The sequence below is a fragment of the Ictidomys tridecemlineatus genome, chromosome 4, assembly GCF_052094955.1.
Source record: "Ictidomys tridecemlineatus isolate mIctTri1 chromosome 4, mIctTri1.hap1, whole genome shotgun sequence".
Taxonomy (NCBI): domain Eukaryota; kingdom Metazoa; phylum Chordata; class Mammalia; order Rodentia; family Sciuridae; genus Ictidomys; species Ictidomys tridecemlineatus.
In genome coordinates, this window is record NC_135480.1 from 203,442,913 (window position 1) to 203,461,273 (window position 18,361).

The 18,361-nt window shown below is 44.5% G+C and overlaps 2 protein-coding genes across 20 annotated transcripts in view; both read left to right on the forward strand.

Moving 5' to 3' along the window:
* Odf2 (outer dense fiber of sperm tails 2) overlaps positions 1–11,605 on the forward strand; it is a 41,762-nt gene extending 30,157 nt beyond the window's left edge. For 17 of the 18 annotated variants that reach the window (XM_078048349.1, XM_021723600.3, XM_078048351.1 and 14 more), the window contains 8 exons: positions 1,800–1,935; positions 4,090–4,200; positions 4,345–4,449; positions 5,889–6,047; positions 7,294–7,394; positions 8,932–9,094; positions 9,525–9,650; positions 10,449–11,605. In XM_078048349.1, coding sequence (XP_077904475.1) covers positions 1,800–1,935; positions 4,090–4,200; positions 4,345–4,449; positions 5,889–6,047; positions 7,294–7,394; positions 8,932–9,094; positions 9,525–9,650; positions 10,449–10,637 — 1,090 coding nt within the window. In that variant the 3' untranslated portion in view covers positions 10,638–11,605. Of the gene's footprint in view, positions 1–1,799; positions 1,936–4,089; positions 4,201–4,344; positions 4,450–5,888; positions 6,048–7,293; positions 7,395–8,931; positions 9,095–9,524; positions 9,651–10,448 lie in introns of those variants that run through there. The other variant, XM_040286433.2, reaches the window with a different exon arrangement.
* Positions 11,606–13,906: 2,301 nt separating this feature from the next.
* The window catches only part of Gle1 (GLE1 RNA export mediator), a 31,796-nt gene continuing 27,341 nt past the window's right edge, over positions 13,907–18,361 (forward strand). For both annotated transcript variants that reach the window (XM_005321040.4, XM_040286435.2), the window contains exon 1: positions 13,907–14,094. In XM_005321040.4, coding sequence (XP_005321097.1) covers positions 13,996–14,094 — 99 coding nt within the window. In that variant the 5' untranslated portion in view covers positions 13,907–13,995. The remainder of the gene's footprint in view (positions 14,095–18,361) is intronic.

Below are 18,361 nucleotides of genomic sequence, written 5' to 3' on the forward strand. Positions count from 1 at the left end.
ATGGTACATGGGCACGCTGACTTCCTTGTTCCTATTCTTGGGGGATGGAGTAGAAGGTGTTTCCTGTGTCCCCTTTCTTGTCTGACTAGTGGTAAGCAGCTGTCTGTCAATGTCCATTGGTCATCAGGTCCTTGCTATGGCATGGGAGTAGGAGCAAAAATGGCTTCAGGTTGTTGTGAACTTTTTTGAACTTTTTTCAACTTTTTTGCTATTTGTGAATTGTCAACAGTGAGCACTCAGTCATTCTCAATGTCAGCTATGGGCTATGGCAATGAGAAGACAAATGTACTGCCTGCCTTTGCTCCAGCAGAGAAGATGGGCTGCAAGAGACAGAATCCCATGGGCTGAGGATGGGTAACAGGGAGAGGCCACAGCTTAGCTTCGCAAACATGCTGATAACCTGCCATGTGCTGGGCCGTATGCCCAGTGCTGTCCTCAGAGTTCTCCATATAGTAGGAGAAAAGAAATCATTAAGGTAGAAGGATAGTGGTGCAAATGAGAGTGAGGAAGAGATGTCCTAATGGGGACAGGAGTTTGCCACATAAAATGAGATGTTTGGTTGGGCCCAGTTAGTGCTCTACAAGTTTTTTTAAACTTATTTTTATTTTTCTTTTTTTTTGGGGTAGCGGATATTAAACTCAGGGCCACTGAACCACTGAGCCACATCCCCAGCCCTGTTTTGTATTTTAGAGACAGGGTCTCACTGAGTTGCTTAGCGCTTTGCTTTTGCTGAGGCTGGCTTTGAACTCTCAATCCTCCTGCCTCAGCCTCCTGAGTGGCTGGGATTACAGATGTGTGCCATCATGCCCAGCTACTCCATAAGTTTTTGCTGAATATAGACTTTCAGTGAACAGTACTGGGAACGCAGCTAGGGATAAAGTCAAGGGTAGAGCACTTGACCCATTGTGCATAAGGCCCTGGATTTGATCCCCAGCACCAAAACAAAAGCAAACAAAACCATGTGAGAGCATATGCAGAGTCAAGGTTTTATGATATGTTTGAGGTCAAGAGGCTAGGAAGCCATCTATGAGGCCTAGGACTCCAATGTGTCAGGTCTGGTTCCAGACATAATGAGAATGAGGGAAAAGGAAAAAGGGCAGAGTCTGCTACCTCCCCAAATGACATCTTTACTGGCACTTAGACCTCTCTCCTTAAATACTCATTGCCAGCTGGGTGTTCATACCCAAGAACCAAGTCAGTAGAGGCACCTGGCAGTATCTGTGGGGAGCAAAGTCCAATGTATCCAGTGCCCTGCTGGTGAATAATGCCTGGCCAGTAATCTGTGGCCACCACTTGGGAGGTTAGGAAACAATTCCAGAGGAATCTTTCATAACATCAAGGCCCTATGAGCTGAGAGAGCAGGTGGGTGCCAGGGGAGCTAGGAGGGACCATGTCCCTGGTCTCTCGTCTTCAGGGAGCGTCTTGGCTTCACACAGAGAAAGAAGGATGTATTCTTTCTCCTTTTTTTTTTTTTTTTTTTTCACTTCTGGGCTTTGAACCCAGGGATTCAAACATGCTAGGCGAGTGCTCTGTTCCCCTGAGCTACACCCCCAGCCCCTGCACATACTTAAGTCATCATTTATGATTGAACTACTATAGATTGCTTCTTGGAGTGAGTAGTATCATGGGAGACAAATCTTAGAGGATTTAACTAGGTAGCAAAATGCTAAGAAATAGCAACATGCTAAGAGATGAGACCTGGCGTGGGTAGGGATACTTGGTGCTACTCCTCACAAAGACCTGAGCTCCCCAGAACCTGTGGAATTTATTCGATCTGCTGTCATTTTGCAACCTTCCAGCCGGGTGACAGATCTTGTAAACCAGCAACAAACCTTGGAGGAGAAGATGCGGGAAGATCGAGACAGTCTGGTGGAGAGACTGCATCGGCAGACTGCTGAGTATTCTGCCTTCAAGTTGGAGAACGAGAGGCTGAAGGTCTGTTGGGAACTTCCAACCAGGCAGAATGGAGAACCCAAGGCCAATAGTGGGACAGGCTTGGGCTACAGAGATGAGCCAGGGGTCTTCAGAGAGCCTTCAGGCAGCTAAAGGGCATGTTCTCCAGGCTATGAGCCCTGGGCTTAGGTCTTTACTCCATCTGTCACTAGTCGAAGGGCCTGGGTGAGACACTGTGTTGCTTATTGCTTAAGTTCCCTGAGCTGAGGGAGAAGAAGTCCTCATGGGAATGTGGTAATGCAAGAGAAGTGTTTTATATAGTGTGCTTAGCCAGCCCCTGTGAGATGGAGCTGACTAACTTTGAGGTTAATCTTGGTTCTCTTGGGGGACTGCTGGGCCCATTCACATGCATTCATTCTCACTTCAGCCTCTTAGTTATATAATGATGAAGTAATATAATGATGATCTTCATTTGGAAGAAGACCAAGGAAACTGGGTTAGGGGTGTAGGTCAGTGGTAGAGCACTTGCCTAGCATGTGTGAAGCCCTGGGTTCCACCTGCAGCACCTCAGAAACAAACAAACCAGAAACTGAGGTTTGGAAAAAGTCAAGTTTCTTGCCGGGATTTTGCCCTGGGAATTTTGGGAGTGGAACTTGAACCTAACCTGAGTCTCAGCTTTGGAGACTCAGCAGCCAGGTCAGAGGCACCTGAGCAGAGATGGACTTTATTTAGAGAGACATCTTTTTTTCTTTTCTTTTTTTTTTTGGTACCAGAGATTGAACTAAGGGGCACTCGACCACTGAAGCCACATTATTAGAGACAGAGTCTCACTGAGTTGCTTAGTGCCTCACTAAATTGCTTAGGCTGGCTTTGAACTCACGATCCTCCTGCCTCCACCTCCTGAGCTGCTGGGATTATAGGCGTGTGCCACTGTGCTCTAGCTAGAGAGACATCTTTGATCTTGGTTTTTATTGATCTATCTGGGCATGGCATTATAAGTTTTTTTCCCCCCTGATTTGTTAAGTAAGATTGATTTTAATTAGGTATGGAAAAGAATATACATCTGATAATTTTCTTTATTTTCTTTTTTCCTTTTTTTAATATTTATTTTTCAGTTTTCGGTGGATACAACATCTTTATTTTATTTTTATGTGGTGCTGAGGATCGAACCCAGCGCCCCACACATGCGGGGCGAGCGCGTTACCCCTTGAGCCACATCCCCAGCCCAAGCCACATGGGTAGGCAAGCTCTCTACCACTGAGCCACAACCCTAGCCCCTTGCTTTTCTTATTTAACTTTATTTCACAGACATCTTTTTAGATCCATTTTTTTAAAGCTTTATCTATTTATTCATTTTTATTTTTGTTTTGTTTTTTTGAGATGGGGGTCTTACAATGTTGTCCAGGCTAGCCTTGAACTTGAGATCCTCCCACCTCAGCCTCTTGAGTTAGGTGTGCACCATGGTGCCGGCTTTTTTTTTTTTTTTTTTTAAATCACTGCTTTTTATTTTACTGTATTTTGATACTATGATTTATACTTATACTGTCTTATCAAAGGTGATATTTCGGGTTAGAGGAGATTTATTGACTTGAGAAGAAAATTACAGCATATTGTTAATTTAAAAAGTATGTTGCAAAGTAGTAAGTGAAGTATTATCCCATTCTTGCTGACAAATATAAAATAAGCACAGAACTATAGATATATAACCATATCATACGTATTTTGCATTATAATTTGTGTGGCTAGGTTTATGCCCCCCCCCTTTTTTTTTTCTGGTACTGGGGTTAAAACCCAGGGCCTCACACACATACTAGGCAAGGCAAGTAATTACTGTATCATTGAGCCACACCACCAACCCTCCATTTTCTTGAACAAATTCTATATTGCTTTTGAAATAAAAAATGAAATTTATTAGCTTAGCGTGGTGGCGCACACCTATAATCACGAGGATTGCAACTTAATTAGACCCAATTTAGTGAGGCCCTAAACCTCTGGGTTCAATCCCCAGTAGTTTAAAAAAAAAAAAAAAATTTGTATCCATTTTCACCTGAATTGGCTACATTAGGAATCTTACCTGGAGACTGGAAAGCTGCTGTGTGGGTTAGAGTAGGGGCCTTTCCTTTGCTGGCTTCTGAGAATAGAGTTGAGGGCCACCTGATCCAGAACTGGTAGTTCTCAGAGTTTCATCCCTTCTAGGCGAGCTTTGCCCCGATGGAGGACAAGCTCAACCAGGCCCACATTGAGGTCCAACAGCTGAAGGCATCAGTGAAGAACTACGAGGGGATGATCGACAACTATAAGAGTCAGGTAAACCCTAGTCCTTCTAGCGATGCCCACCTCACTGCCATCAGGCTCACCACTCTCGTCTTCCAGGAAGCAGTGGGCATGGCTGGTGGTTCTTAGCCAAATGTGCTTCTGTCTAATGTGTCCCATTGCATTGTTGATCCCTAGGTGATGAAAACCAGATTGGAGGCTGATGAAGTGGCTGCCCAGCTAGAACGCTGTGACAAAGAGAACAAGATCCTTAAAGACGAGATGAACAAAGAGATTGAGGCGGTACTGCTCCCCTTCCTTGCTTCCTTCCTTACCCAGTTCTAATGTCTAATTTCATGACTGTGAATCTATCTCCAATGTGTGCCTTTGACCCTGCCTGATTTGGATGACAAAGAGTAACATTTCCCATGGGTGAGCCGGTCTGCTCCACCACAGATACGCTTTCTCCTTTCTTTTTATCTTGTCCTCTCTTTTCTTCTCTCTCTCATGCTTATTATGCCTTTTTTCCCTTGTGGTTTTTTTCCCTCTTCTCTTGCAGTTCTTTTTTGTGGTGGTGGGGATCAACCCAGGGTCTTACACATGATGAGTATGTTTCTATAATTGAGCTATACTCCCAGATTCCACTTTTTTTTTTTTAAATATCTTTATTTATTTTTTATGTGGTGCTGAGGATCATCAAACCCAGGGTCTCACTCATGCAAGGCAAGTGTTCTACCACTGAGCTACAGCCCCAGCCCCCAGATTCCACTTATTTAAAAAAACAGAACCTGCATGGAGCATCAAAGAGGACTCAGATCCACGATATGTTAGGTCTTCAGCCTGCCCATTTCATTCTGTTGGTGTCTTTATTTTGTGCCACCTGAAAACCATGCCTCCTATCTCCTTCCCAAAGCACCTTACTCTAGAGATGGTTGGCTAACTGGAACATAGGGGTCATCTTAATAGTTACCTTAGAGATAGCTCAAGTCAGGCTCAGTCTCTAGTTTTGTAGCCTTGAGAAGCTCACTGCCCCTCTCTAGTTCTTAGTCTCCTTGTTAAGTACCAAGGTGGAGCAAGACCGGAATTTCTTACTTTCCATCTGACTTGTAGCATTGTGGCTGCCTTCCTAGGGGCTATGCAGTTAGACTAGGCCTTAATCTTGGCTTTTCCAGTTTTTTTTCTGAGTGATTGTGGGCCAATGACTTGTTCCCTGGATACTTAGTGTCTTGTGTATGTGGACACCAGCATGGACTTCATTTTATGGTCTGAACTAAATGCATATAGCCCTTATGAAGATACCTAGGTCTCGGTTTTTTGTGTGTGTGTGGTGCTGGGGATTGAGTGTTTGCCTTGCATATACAAGGTGCTGGGCCTTGTATATGCAAGGCAAACACTCTACCAACTGAGCTATATCCTCGGCACCTCCCCCCCTGGGGATTTAATCCAGGGGATTTAATACAGGTGTGCACTGCTGCCTCCAGTAAGGTCTTGGCTTTTTAGTTTATGGTTGCCACTGTTATTTGATGACTAAACGAATGACAAGCTCAAATAGCAAAGCAGGCTCAAGTAAGTACCACAGAAAGCAGCTGGACACCTGCAGGGAGAGCAGGCCACGCTTTTGCCTGTGGGTTTTGCAGGATCCTCTTGGGATTCTAGGCAGCCTTGCCCTAACTCCAGAGGACTCTGTGTGGCCCCAGTGGTAGCTGCGCCTGTGCCAATGGTGGGCTTCTCTTCCTGCTCAGGCACGTCGGCAGTTCCAGTCCCAGCTGGCTGACCTGCAGCAGCTGCCTGACATCCTCAAGATCACGGAGGCTAAGCTGGCCGAATGTCAAGACCAGCTGCAGGGCTATGAGAGGAAGAACATCGACCTTACAGCCATCATATCAGACCTGCGCAGCCGGGTAAGGGACTGGCAGAAAGGGTCCCACGACCTAGCCCGAGCAGGGGCCCGCTTACCAAGATGAGCTGCACGCCCCCCGAGGGAGGACCACTTCCTTTTTCTTGGCTGCTGCTTTTTGAAAGGAGTGAGCTATCATCAGTGCTGTGAAATAAAAGTCTGGTGTGCCAAATACCTCGTGTTTGGACAAAGTGATTGTAGTCATAGGAGCCGTCACTCGTTTGAAGCCCTTGGGCCCGCCGGTGGTTGCCCCGTTCTGAGTGCTCTGTGCTCCCCTGCCTCTGATTATACTCTGCTTCTAATCCTCTGCCCCACAGCCACAGATGGGAGACCCCAAGTTTTCCCTATTTGCATCTCTCTCTAGCTTTAACTGCTCTCCTTATTCTTCACAGATGCACTGAGATTCTGTCCTGAGAGACAGAAGCAAGCAGTTCCTTGCTCCAGAATCAGTCTGCCTCTGGGTTACTGGAACCATGCCTACTGCCTGCAGTGTCTAAGAACTCATAAGCCACTCATTTTTGGTGTGACCTTGGGCAGGACCCTTCCCCTCTCTCAACCTGTTTCCTTGGAGTAGTCATGAAGGGAGCTATTGTTTGAGTACCTGCTCTGTACTATACTATTCTCTGATTTCTTTCCACAGGGAATGTATTATTTCCTCATTTATAGAAAGTAGCCCAAGGCCTAGAGGGGAGAAGTAATTATAACATCATACAGCAACTTGGTACCAATAGATCTACCTGGTTCCCAAGCCCATGTCTGCAGACTTTCAACTTAAAATTTTCTCAATTAACCCTGAGCACGCTCGGCCTTTTGCCTAAAGCAACCCTTGGGTAACTTTAAATTTGCCAGCCTGGAAGAATGGACAGCTGTTTGATTGCCTTGTTTGCATTTATCCCCAGTTAGGGAAAACTGGTAACATAATTGGTAAAACCACATGGTCCATTGTATGGGCCACCGTCTGCTTCTGCCTTCTCATGTCTTCCCAATCACAGCTGGGCCTCCAAGTGGCCTCTCCTGATCAAGAAAGCATCATCACGGTGGTTCTTCAGCATCCAACCTGGCTTCTCCCGGTTTGGAGTGGGCCTGACCTGTCCCCGCTCTCCTTTCTCTTCCAGGTTGTGTGTTGAGACTTGGACAGCTGCTGAGGGCAGTGTGCCTGGGTGTGGATGACAGTTTCCTGGGTGTGGATGACAGGTCACGGGAGAAGAGAAAATTCTTTCATAAACCAGTCTGTGTTCCTGTCATTGTAGATCGAACACCAGGGGGACAAGCTGGAGATGGCGAGAGAGAAACATCAGGCTTCCCAGAAGGAAAATAAACAGCTGAGTCTGAAGGTGGATGAACTGGAGAGGTTAGAGGCACTTGGTCCCATCTCTTCCTAGGACCTGAGACTTTCGGCCACTTAGCTGATTTGTGCTTAGTGTGCGGAAGTATTTGAGGGACTCAAGGCCCTGGAAGGTGCTAGGCAGACCTGAGAGGAGAAGCTGCTTCTATTCCAGTGGTAAGCCTCGTTGGGAGAGAGGAAGTGGGTCTCAGCCTGGAGAGATGCTATCTGATGGTGTGACCAAGGTCAGCCCACCTGAAGGTACTATCTATTCCAGAGGCAGCTCAAGGGCTAGGGATGTGGCTCAGTGATAGAGCTCTTGCCTGGCATGCATGAGGCCCTTGGGTTCTATCCATAGCAACACACACACACATTTATACACACAGAGGAAGGTTCCATCCAAGCAAATTGGCAGGGCTAATTAGAAAAGAGCAGCCAGGACACTGCAGCAGGAGGGTGGGCACTTCCTCTCTCTCTCTTCCCTGTGTTTCCGATCTTCTTCCTCATGACCACTCTGATATGACTCTTCTCTGTTATTTATGGACTATTGGAGGCAGATGTGAGGCATGCTCCTTTCAGAATCAAGCCCTGACCTTGAGTCCCAGTTCTGTTATGTAATTGTATTGTGAGCTTGAATAAATCATTTAACTGCTTTGTATCCTAGCTTCCTCGAATTGAGGAAAGATGAAGGTAGGGATGGTAATCTAGCTGATGGAGTCTTTGTTATTTGGAGTTATTTGGAGTCTTTGTTGAGAGGATTCTCACAGAAAGCTTAAGCACATTACCTGGCATAGAAAGATGTTCATTATAGGTTAATATATATTTGTTAGCTGGTATTCCAATTTTAAATATGAGGAAACTGGGCTGAGGAGAGGCTGTGACTGGTACCTGCTAAAGCTGTGACTTAGACCTGTCACTGGCTGCCTCCAGGGCTGCATTAGCATCTATAAATGGAGAGCAGGACCTTCTATACTTCACCTCTGTTCCACCCTGTTGGCCTGGAAAATGCAGCCAACTCCATCAGGACTTGCAGCACTCCTTAAATTGGAAGGTACCTGGAAGGGCAGTGGGGATAGAATGTGAACCCATGGATGGCCATGAGATGCTGAGTGGTCAACCAAAGTCCCTTTGCTGAGGGAGACAGCAGTGAATAGCAGAAGTTAAAGGCACAGATTTTGGTGACAGTCCTGCCTGCTGAGCTGCCCTTCAGCCAGTGATCTCCCCTCTCTGAGCCTCAGTTCCTTCATCTCTGCAGTGGAGATGATAATGGCAGGCCCTTGGTGAGCTGCAGGTTGCTGTACTCCATTTGACAACGTGCACGAGTATGGCGCATGCCTGGTGTGGACTTGTTCTTGCCCTCTTCATACTGTTCTCTAACAGCTGTTTCAGTCACACAGTGCAGTGGCCACCCTGCTAACCTGCAGATTTCTTTTGGTTTCTTCCCATGGCTCCTTGGAGATTTTTGGCGTGATGAGACCCCCAGTCCAGGGGTGATGGCGCCCCCCTGGCTGGGTGGAACATACAGGTGGATTAGCACAGGATCTGATTGAGTCCTTTCACATAGGAAACTGGAGGCGACCAATGCCCAGAATGTCGAGTTCCTCCAGGTGATTGCCAAGAGGGAGGAAGCCATCCACCAGTCCCAGCTGCGGCTGGAGGAGAAAACCCGGGAATGTGGGTCACTGGCAAGGCAGCTGGAGAGCGCCCTTGAAGATGCCAGGAAGCAGGTCAGTCTCAATTCCATTCACAACATTCTGTTATCTTGGGCAAATCACCTAGCCTTTCTATGCCTATTCCCTCATCTGAGGAAATATAGTAAGTAGTTCCTGCCTCATTAATTTGTTAGATGAGTATTTGTTGTAGAGGGTTCAGCACTTTCTATACATGATTGCTATTTACTTTCTGCCCTCTTGGGACTTAGGCAGTTCTTCTACATCTCAGGTGATGACTCATGGGGCAAGGGCGAGCAGTACAGCTGGGTTGCAGGAGCAGACCCCATGGTTATCCTACCCTGAGGCTCCAGTAGAAGGCTTTCCATACCCACATCAAGTGCTGTCTGGAACCAGGTTGTGAGAGATTCAGGAGGGCCACTGCACTGTCTTTGCCCGTGTTACCTGTGTCAGGTTAGCCAGCCCTATCTCTCTGTCTTCTGTGCAGGTGGAACAAACCAAGGAGCAGGCACTCTCCAAGGAGCGAGCAGCCCAGAACAAAATCTTGGACCTTGAGACCCAGCTGAGCAGGACCAAAACTGAACTCAGCCAGCTGCGGCGGACCCGTGATGATGTGAGTTGGACTGGGGGAATGGACCAGAAGAGAGGGCCAAAAGACTGAGATTCTAGCTTTCTGGGGCCTGCAGGGGAAGGTGTTCCGATGAAACTGTTTTTATGAACTTCATACAGTTTCATTGTTTTCTGTTTTTTTTTTCTCCCCATCTCTTAAGGGTATCCTTGGCCTTCTTAAAAACAGTTTTTACTAGGTGTTTGTATCCCATAAAATTCACTCAAACTGTAGAATTCAATAAGTTTCAAAATAATACAGACTTGAATAATTAATTAGCACAATCTAAGTTTAGAATGTTTGGGGTTTTTTTGCAGGGGGGTTGCCTGGGATTGAACCCAGGGGTGCTTAACCACTGAACCACACCCCCAGTTCTTTTTATTATTTTTTATTTAGAGACAGGGTCTTGCCAAATTGCTTTGGGCCTCACTAAGTTGCTGAGGCTGGCCTCAAAATTGCAATCCTTCTGCCTCAGCTTCCTGAGTCTCTGGGATTATAGTGTGCCTCACCATGCCTGGCTAAGTTTAGAATTTTTTTTTTTTTTTTTGTAATGCTCAAGTGGTGGCACATGTTTTTAGTCTCAGGGACTCAGGAGGCCAAGGCAGGAGGGATCCCTTTTTGAGTCCAGTAGTTTCAGGTCTTGTCTCTTAAAAAAAAAAAAAATAAAGAAAGAAACCCCCTACCCATTAGCAATCTCTTCCATCTCCTCCAATCCCTGGCACCCTCTAAAAAAGTCCCTGTGTGTCCAATTTGCCTGTTCCAGATGACTCACGCACTCTACCCATGCTTGGCTTCTTCTCTTAGGCTGATCGACGCTACCAGAGCCGCCTGCAGGACCTTAAAGACCGCCTGGAGCAGTCGGAGAGTACTAACCGCAGCATGCAGAACTATGTCCAGTTTCTAAAGTCCTCATATGCCAACGTGTTTGGAGATAGTCCCTATACCTCCTATTTGACAAGCTCTCCCATCCGCTCCCGATCTCCCCCTCCCTGAGGCCAGCTATCTAGGGCCTGGAGCCCTGCCTAGTGCCCTGGCAACTGAGGTGTTGCCAAGCCATAGCTGGAAAGCCTGTTGGTTTTCCTCTCTCGCAGTGATGAAGTGTGTTTAGGGTCTTGTCCTTAGCTACTGACTCCAGAAGAGCCCCTAAAACAGCACAGGAGGAAGTGGGAAGCTCTTGGTTTTCTCCTCCCTCAGTTGCCTTATGGGGATTTCTCCTTGACAGGCCTTACATTTACTACTGCACTGGGGTACCAGATTTTTACTCACTTTGACTTTGCCAAGATTCTCCTTTCCTAAGTGAACATTTGGATTGGACTTTTTCCTCCAGTCCCTGTCCAGCCCTTGTCTTTTTAGGAATCTCTGTCCTGGATTTTCTCTGATCTGAACTAGCAGGAGCTGCTCCTAGGTTGTGAGCATCTTCACTTACTTTTTTTCTTATGGGTATGGTAGGGTGCAGTGTTTCCCCAAGGCCAGAGAAATCTCTCATGCTTGAATTTCCTTGAACCACTTGCCTCTAAGTATTTCACAGTAGATCCTTATAGAGGTTCATTTCCATCTGTCCTTTTACAAGCATAATCCCAATCACATTGGGCTTTTTTTTCTTTTTGTATCTCTGGAATGCATTTATTCTTGAAATATTTGTGTCATTTTATAGAAAGTTTTTATGATTATTTAAATTCCTTTGGATTATTTCCTGTACTACCCACTCCCACCCCCTTTAAAAAAAAAAAAAACTAGTAAAATACAGGAGAGAGAGTGAGTAAATGATTTCAAAGTACTTTGTGCATGAATCACCAGGCTTTTCACTTCACCCCAGCTTGGTTCTTTCTCCTTCATGTGCTTTCACTTGACAACGTGAGAGATGTCCAGATGTTTTAGGCAGATCACTTTAGGAAGGGGATGGGATGTGCTTATAAAATATGACTTGGTTAAAAAGAATAAAATATGAATTGGTTTCTGAATTATAAGATCATGAACCATTTTTATTCAAATTTTCCTGCATTTAAAAGAATAGCCAAGGTGTAACTCAGTGGTAGAGTGCTTGCCTACCATGTGTAAGGGCTTGGGTTGGATCCTCAGCACCACAAAAACAAAAAACAAATTTTAAGAAATAAAGAACACTTTTTTTTTCAAATTTTTATACTAGGATTGAATTCAGGGGTGCTTATCCACTGAGCCACTTCCCCAGCCCTTTTTAAATTTATTTTTAAAATATTTTTTTTAGATGGACAAAATATCTTTATTTTTGGTGTGTGCTGTTGAGGATGAACCCAGTGCCTTGCATATGCTAGGTGAACACTCTACCACTGAGCCACAACTCCTGTCCCCTCCCTTTTTTTTTTTTTTTTTTTTTAAATTTTGAGACTTAGGGTCTTGCTAAGTTACTGAGGCTGGCCTTGAACTTGAAATCCTCCTACCTCAGCCTACAAAGTTGCTTGGAATACCAGGTGTACACCACCATGCCTGGCAAGAACAAATTCTTCAAAGAAAACAAATTGACACTGTAGTAAACCCTAGCCTTTCTTCTAGCTGGTGATGGCCTTCTGGTCTTGAGTTTTGTCATCTCAGCCATTCTAACCCACATCCACAACTCCAGAGGTTTCTTTGTCCACAAAGACAATCCCCTCCACACCCAGACCCACAGCATCTGGATTTCAAAGACCAGAAAACTCATATAACCATTTATTGGTGAGTGGACATTTGTCCTTTCCAACTTTCAGTTGTTCAAAGGAAGTTCATTTAAAAAAACTACAGCATCCATTGCCACAAAACTGAGCCTATTTTCTTACCCTTTATGTAAATGGATTTGAACTTGAGTCCTTTCCAAGAAAGGACTGTTTGCAAACTTAAACAAATGTGCACAAATATCTGTATAACTTCTCAATTTTGCCAAACTACTGAAAACAACCTCAGTGCAGTTTTTAAAGTGTCCAGGTGCTGCAAGAAATCAGGCCTGTGCTGAAGTTACTCAGCAAGGCAACTTCTGCAGAAGGATGTGCTACAGAACAGTGAACAGTCTGGCAAGCAAGCCTGTGTAGGCAGGTAGTCTGTCTGCTTTTATCCATATCAGCACTGCACTTGCTCTGATAGTTCAGGGTTACAATCTATGTGATTGGCTCTGAGGAGGGCAAAGGGAAGGGCTACGGTTAAAATGGCTAGACTGGATACAGGTTGGGAATCTCAAACTAGCTCTGATTGAATCTTAATATCCCACTTTTACACTTAAGCCTAAATACTATGTTCTGAATATAGACCACCAGACTTTCTATTTCTTAGGAGTGCAGAGCCAAGCTGTTTAACTAGTGAGGGAAGGGTCTTTTTTGAAGGGTCCACTCCTGGAGGACTCTCCCAACAATTATTTTTTGTAAAATATTAGAAAAAGTCCAGGGAGTTTGAAAAAAAGATCAGAAAATAAAAATGGTTTACCAAGTGAGGTTGTGTATGTCTGAATTCCAATTACTCAGTAGGCTGAGGCAGGAGGATCACAAGTTGGAAGCCACCTAGACTAATTGGTGAGATTTCTGTCTCAAAAAAATAAAAACGAATAGAGATGTAGCCCCGTGGTAGAGTGCCTCTGGTTTCAATCTAGTTTCCAAAAACATAATTTTAGTGGTTTTTAGCATATTTACCAAGGTGTGCAACCATCACCATTATCTAATTCTGAACCATCTTCACCACCCCAAGAAGAAACCCATGCCCATTAGCAGTCACTACCCTGTTCCCTGCACCTTTCCTGCCCCTGGCAACTATTAATAGTCTCTTCCATGGATTTGCCTATTATGGACGTTTCGCATAAATGGAATCACGTGGCCTTTCCTGACTGGCTTCTTGGCAAAATGCTTTAAAGGTTTGTGTTGTATCAGAACTTTTTTTTTCTTTAGAATAATTTCATTGTATGGCTATACATATAACATTTATCCAGTCACTAATTGGATATTGGGGTTGCTTGCATTATGACTACGGCTGCTATGGACATTTATATAAAAAGTTTTCGTGTGGGTGTGTTCATTTCTCTGCTTTATACGCGGAAGAAATGTTAACTCTACTTAGCCATTTGAGGAACGGCTCAAGTTTACATTCCCACGAGCAGTGTGAGAAGGTTCCAGTTTCTCCAAATCCTTGCTAAGGGCGCAGGATTTTCTGCAAACTCTCATTTCGCTCTGCACAAGGAGCCTCTGCAGCCTAACCTGCATTCACACCCGGAGGCGTGGCTTGGACCGTTAGGAACGGGGCTACGCTCCCTGCGCTGCGTGCGCGCCCCGGAAGCGGAAGCAGGCGCCCTTTCTCGGCGGCTGATTCGAGGGCTTGTTTTGACACCAGAGGCGCCTCTGAAGGTGCCGCCGGACTGGCCATGCCGTCCGAGGGTCGCTGCTGGGAGACCCTGCAGGCACTACGCAATTCCAGCAAAGGTCGTCTCTGCTACCATCGCGACTGGTTGCTGCGGGGCGAGGTGAGCGGCGGCCGCGAAGAGGAGTAGGCCCCGTCGACGCCGGCGATGGGGCCCTGCTCTTTCCCCGCCCTGGGACGCCCAGCGCGGGGAAAGCTGTGCGTTCTAGCATCCTGTGTGCATTTCTTTACTGCTGTGTGAGCGTGTCCCTCCCGCCTATTCTAGATTCTCGAGGGGCTGCCTTACTTCAGAGGTACTCTTCCGTCTGAGGCTTCATCGCCATCCCAGCCGGAGTTAGGTACCTCCTCCTGTTGTCAAAGCAACCCTAGCTTCTCCGGCTCTGTTAATTTTCCCTCATGCTGGGATCTCTGGGAATAGCGGAGAGTGAGTCACATGGTCACTGACTCACTGTTGCTGCAGTGAAACGACCAAATGTTTAGATGTCATTGGGCGAATCTGTTAAGTTAGTTGGTGGGGGGGGGGGAACGTGGTCACTGAACCTAGTATTCGCAAAGTCCTATACTAGAGGTGGGGGGAGGTGGAGACAGTTAAAGCCGACTCCTATTCACTGGTTGCAGATAACCTATCTACAGATGTCTCGGGCAGTTTCAAAGAATGTAGACCTTACATTGTAAGGTTGATTCCTAGTCTGGTGTTTTCAAACCACCAAACTCAGGTTGTGCATTCTTCACGGGAATGCCACAGAAATGACGCTATATTCTCAATAAGTCGGGTGAAGACACCCACAGATGTCAGCCCACCTTAACACTGATGATGCTCACCTTGATCCACCTGTTCATGTTGGTGTCTGCTGAGTCTCTCCACCTAATTCCTTTTCACTTTCATAGTTGATTACTATTTTGCAGGGAGGTTTTCCAGAGATTTCCAATATGTCTTTTCCTCATTAAACCTTTTCTCCTCAACCTGAGAATTCATTTATGTTTTCCACCTGAATCAGTCACCTCTCTGATGTTGCCAAATGGTGTTTTTGTATCTTCCCTGCTCCCTCTGTGTGAATAAAACAGGAACCCATGAGTCCATATTGAAATAAATAATCAGAGGAGAAAAGAAAGATCTTCTTTACAATAAAAGAATTGGCATTTTATTGTAAAAAAGAGCTTTCTTTTCTCCTCTGATTATTTATTTCAATATGGACTCATGGGTTCCTGTTTTATTCAGTGAGTCGTATCTATTACTATCATTATTCATTTACTTATTTTTTTTAAGAGAAAGTGAGAGAGAATTTTAATATTTATTTTTTAGTTATCGGCGAACACAACATCTTTGTTTGTATGTGGTGCTGAGGATCGAACCTGGGCCGCACGCAAGCGCGCTACCGCTTGAGCCACATCCCCAGCCCACTTATTTTGTTTTAAATGTCTCAGATTTGGCCAATGGAAGCCTCCCTCCTGAAGTCCCTTGGGATTGAACCCAGTGTCTTCTACAGGTTAGGCAAGTGCTCTAGAACTGAGACATAAGACCCAGGAGCCTCTTTGTCAACTCTTGGGTTCCTTTGATATGTTTTCATTTCTTTTGGCACAATAAAGTGTCCCAGGTATAAATTGTATTTTCCCTGTTCCTGGACTCAGCAGTTTCTCCAAAGAGCTTTACTTTTTTTTTTTTTTTTTTTTTTGATGGTGGTACTATAGGTGGAATCCAGGATCTCACACATGCTAAGCAAGCATTCTACCACTGAGCTACATTCCTACCCCTTTTATCTATCTATCTATCTATCTATCTATCTATCTATCTATCTATTTATTTATTTATTTTGAGGCAGAATCTTGCTAACTTGCCAATGCTGGTCTTGAATTTTTTTTTTCTTTTTTTGGTGGTGCTGGGGATTGAACCCAGGGCCATGTGCATCAAAGGAAGCACTCTACCAACTGAGCTATATCCCCAGCCTTCTAGTTTATTTATTTTTTTTACACAAAATACTCTTGTAGTTGTCTTTTTTCACCTAGTATATTAATATATTCTGAAAATCACTCCATGTCAATTTTTTTCCAGTTACATATTTTGTTGTGTAGAGGTCCTATAGTTAATTCAACCTCTCTCCTAGTCTGGATATTTAGGTTGATTCCAGTAATTTGCAGTATTTTAATAGGCTTGTCCATGTGTATTTTCGTTTTGTGGGAAGTGATTCTTTAGGATAAAATTTTGGGAATGAGACTGTTGGGGAAAAAGTAAATCCAAATGTAGTTTGTATATACATTGCCCAAGTCCACTCCATAAGGTATATAATTTGTCATCTAAACACCAATGCACAATTGTACCAATTTGCTTGTCAAAGAATGTATGATGATACTTTTTGCTAATAGGTAAGAATGAGACCTCAATGGAGTTTCTCTCTTGAGTGAGTTTGAACATCTTTTTATATGTTTGAGTCAGTGGTTGGGGGAGATATCAGGGGTTGAACTCCTTAGCGTCCCACCTTTGCTGAGGCTGACTTTGAACTTGCAATCCTCCTGCCTCAACCTTCTGAGCTGCTGGGATTACAAGCAAGTGCCAGGCTTGAGTCAATTTTAAATCTTTGTGAATTGCCTGTTTATATCTTTTTCACATTTTTCTATTGAGGTTTTGGTGGTTTCCCACCCACCAGCCCCAGGTTTTACAAATTCTTGTGTGTGTGTGTGTGTGTGTTGCTGAGGATCGAACCCTGGGCCCTGTGCATGTGAGGCAAGCACTCTACCAACTGAGCTATATCCCCAGCCTATACAAATTCTTTATGTATTGGAGAATAGTAGTCCTATATCAATTATCCTAGTTCATTTGTTGAAATTTTTCTTTATGGTGGTTTTTAAAAATATTTGCTCCTGGAATTTATTTTAGTATAAAGAATGAGTAAAAGGTATTATCTCAGCAATATGTTTTTAATATTGACCTCGTTATTATAGACTATGTATCAGCGTGTTGGCTTTTTGCCCAGATTGTCCATCATGGGTTGAATACCTGTTTGTTGTACATGAGATGTGAACCTATTATCTAGATTAGTATTTCTCAACCACCTTACTTGGGATTGAACCCCGGGGGGCTATACCACTCCCAGTCCTTTTGATTTTGAGATAGGGTTTTGCAAAGTTGCTGAGTCTGGCCTCAAACTTGAGAGTCTCCTTCTCAGCCTCCTGAGTTTACAGATGTGTGCCACCATGCCCAGCTCAACAGTATTTTGTTTTATTTTAGTACCAGGAATTGAATTCAGGGGCACTTAACCATTGAACCAGATCCCTAGCCCTTTCTTTTTTATTAGTTGTAGATGGACACAATACCTTTATTTTATTTATTTTTATGTGGTGCCAGGGATTGAACCCAGTGCCTCAAGCATGCTTAGTCAAGTGCTCTGCCACTGAGCCACAACCCTGGCCCATCCCCAGCCCTTTTTATGTTTTATTTTGAGATAGAGTCTTGCTAACTTGCTGAAGCTGGCTTTGAACTTGGGATCCTCCTGCCTCATCCCCCCCTCCACAGTCACTGGTGTGTGATGTGCGCCACCACACCTGGCTCAACCAGTATTTTTTTTTTTTTTTTGAGAGAGAATTTTTTAATATTTATTTTTTAGTTTTTGGCAGACACAACATCTTTGTTTGTATGTGGTGCTGAGGGTCGAACCTGGGCTGCACGCATGCCAGGAGAGCGTGCTACCGCTTGAGCCACATCCCCAGCCCCTCAACCAGTATTTTTTAAAAAATATTTATTTTTTTGTAGTTGGACACAATATCTTTATTAAATATATTTATTTATTTTTATGTGGTGCTGAGGATGGAACCAAGGGCCTTGCATGTGTGAGGCGAGCAATCTACCGCTGAGCCATAACCCCAGCCCCTCAACCAGTATTTTAAAGTGACTAATACTCCACTGTAATCATAATGTTTATGACAATTTACTTCAAAATTCCTCTCATGTTCTATTCTTTTCCAGTGTTTTAGATTAGTTTTTTTTTAGGGAGGGGTATACTGGGATTGAACTCAGGGGCACTCGACCACTGAGCCACATCCCCAACCCTGTTTTGTATTTTATTAGAGACAGGGTCTCGCCGAGTTGCTTAATGCCTCACTTTTGCTGAGGCTGGTTTTGAACTTGCAATCCTATCTCAGCCTCCTGAGCCTCTGGGATTACAGGTGTATTCCACTGTGCCTGGTTTAGATTAGTTTAATGGCAATATTCGCACAGTGTGCCTTTTTATGCAGTTAAAATTGTTATAGTCATATTTTCTTTAGAAGAACAGATGTTGGGGTCATTACCAAGGAACTATACTTTTTATCCCTGATTGTTAATGTAGTTACTTTGAGTCTTTGGTATTTATTTATTTGGTCCCTAGTGTTCAGTAAGG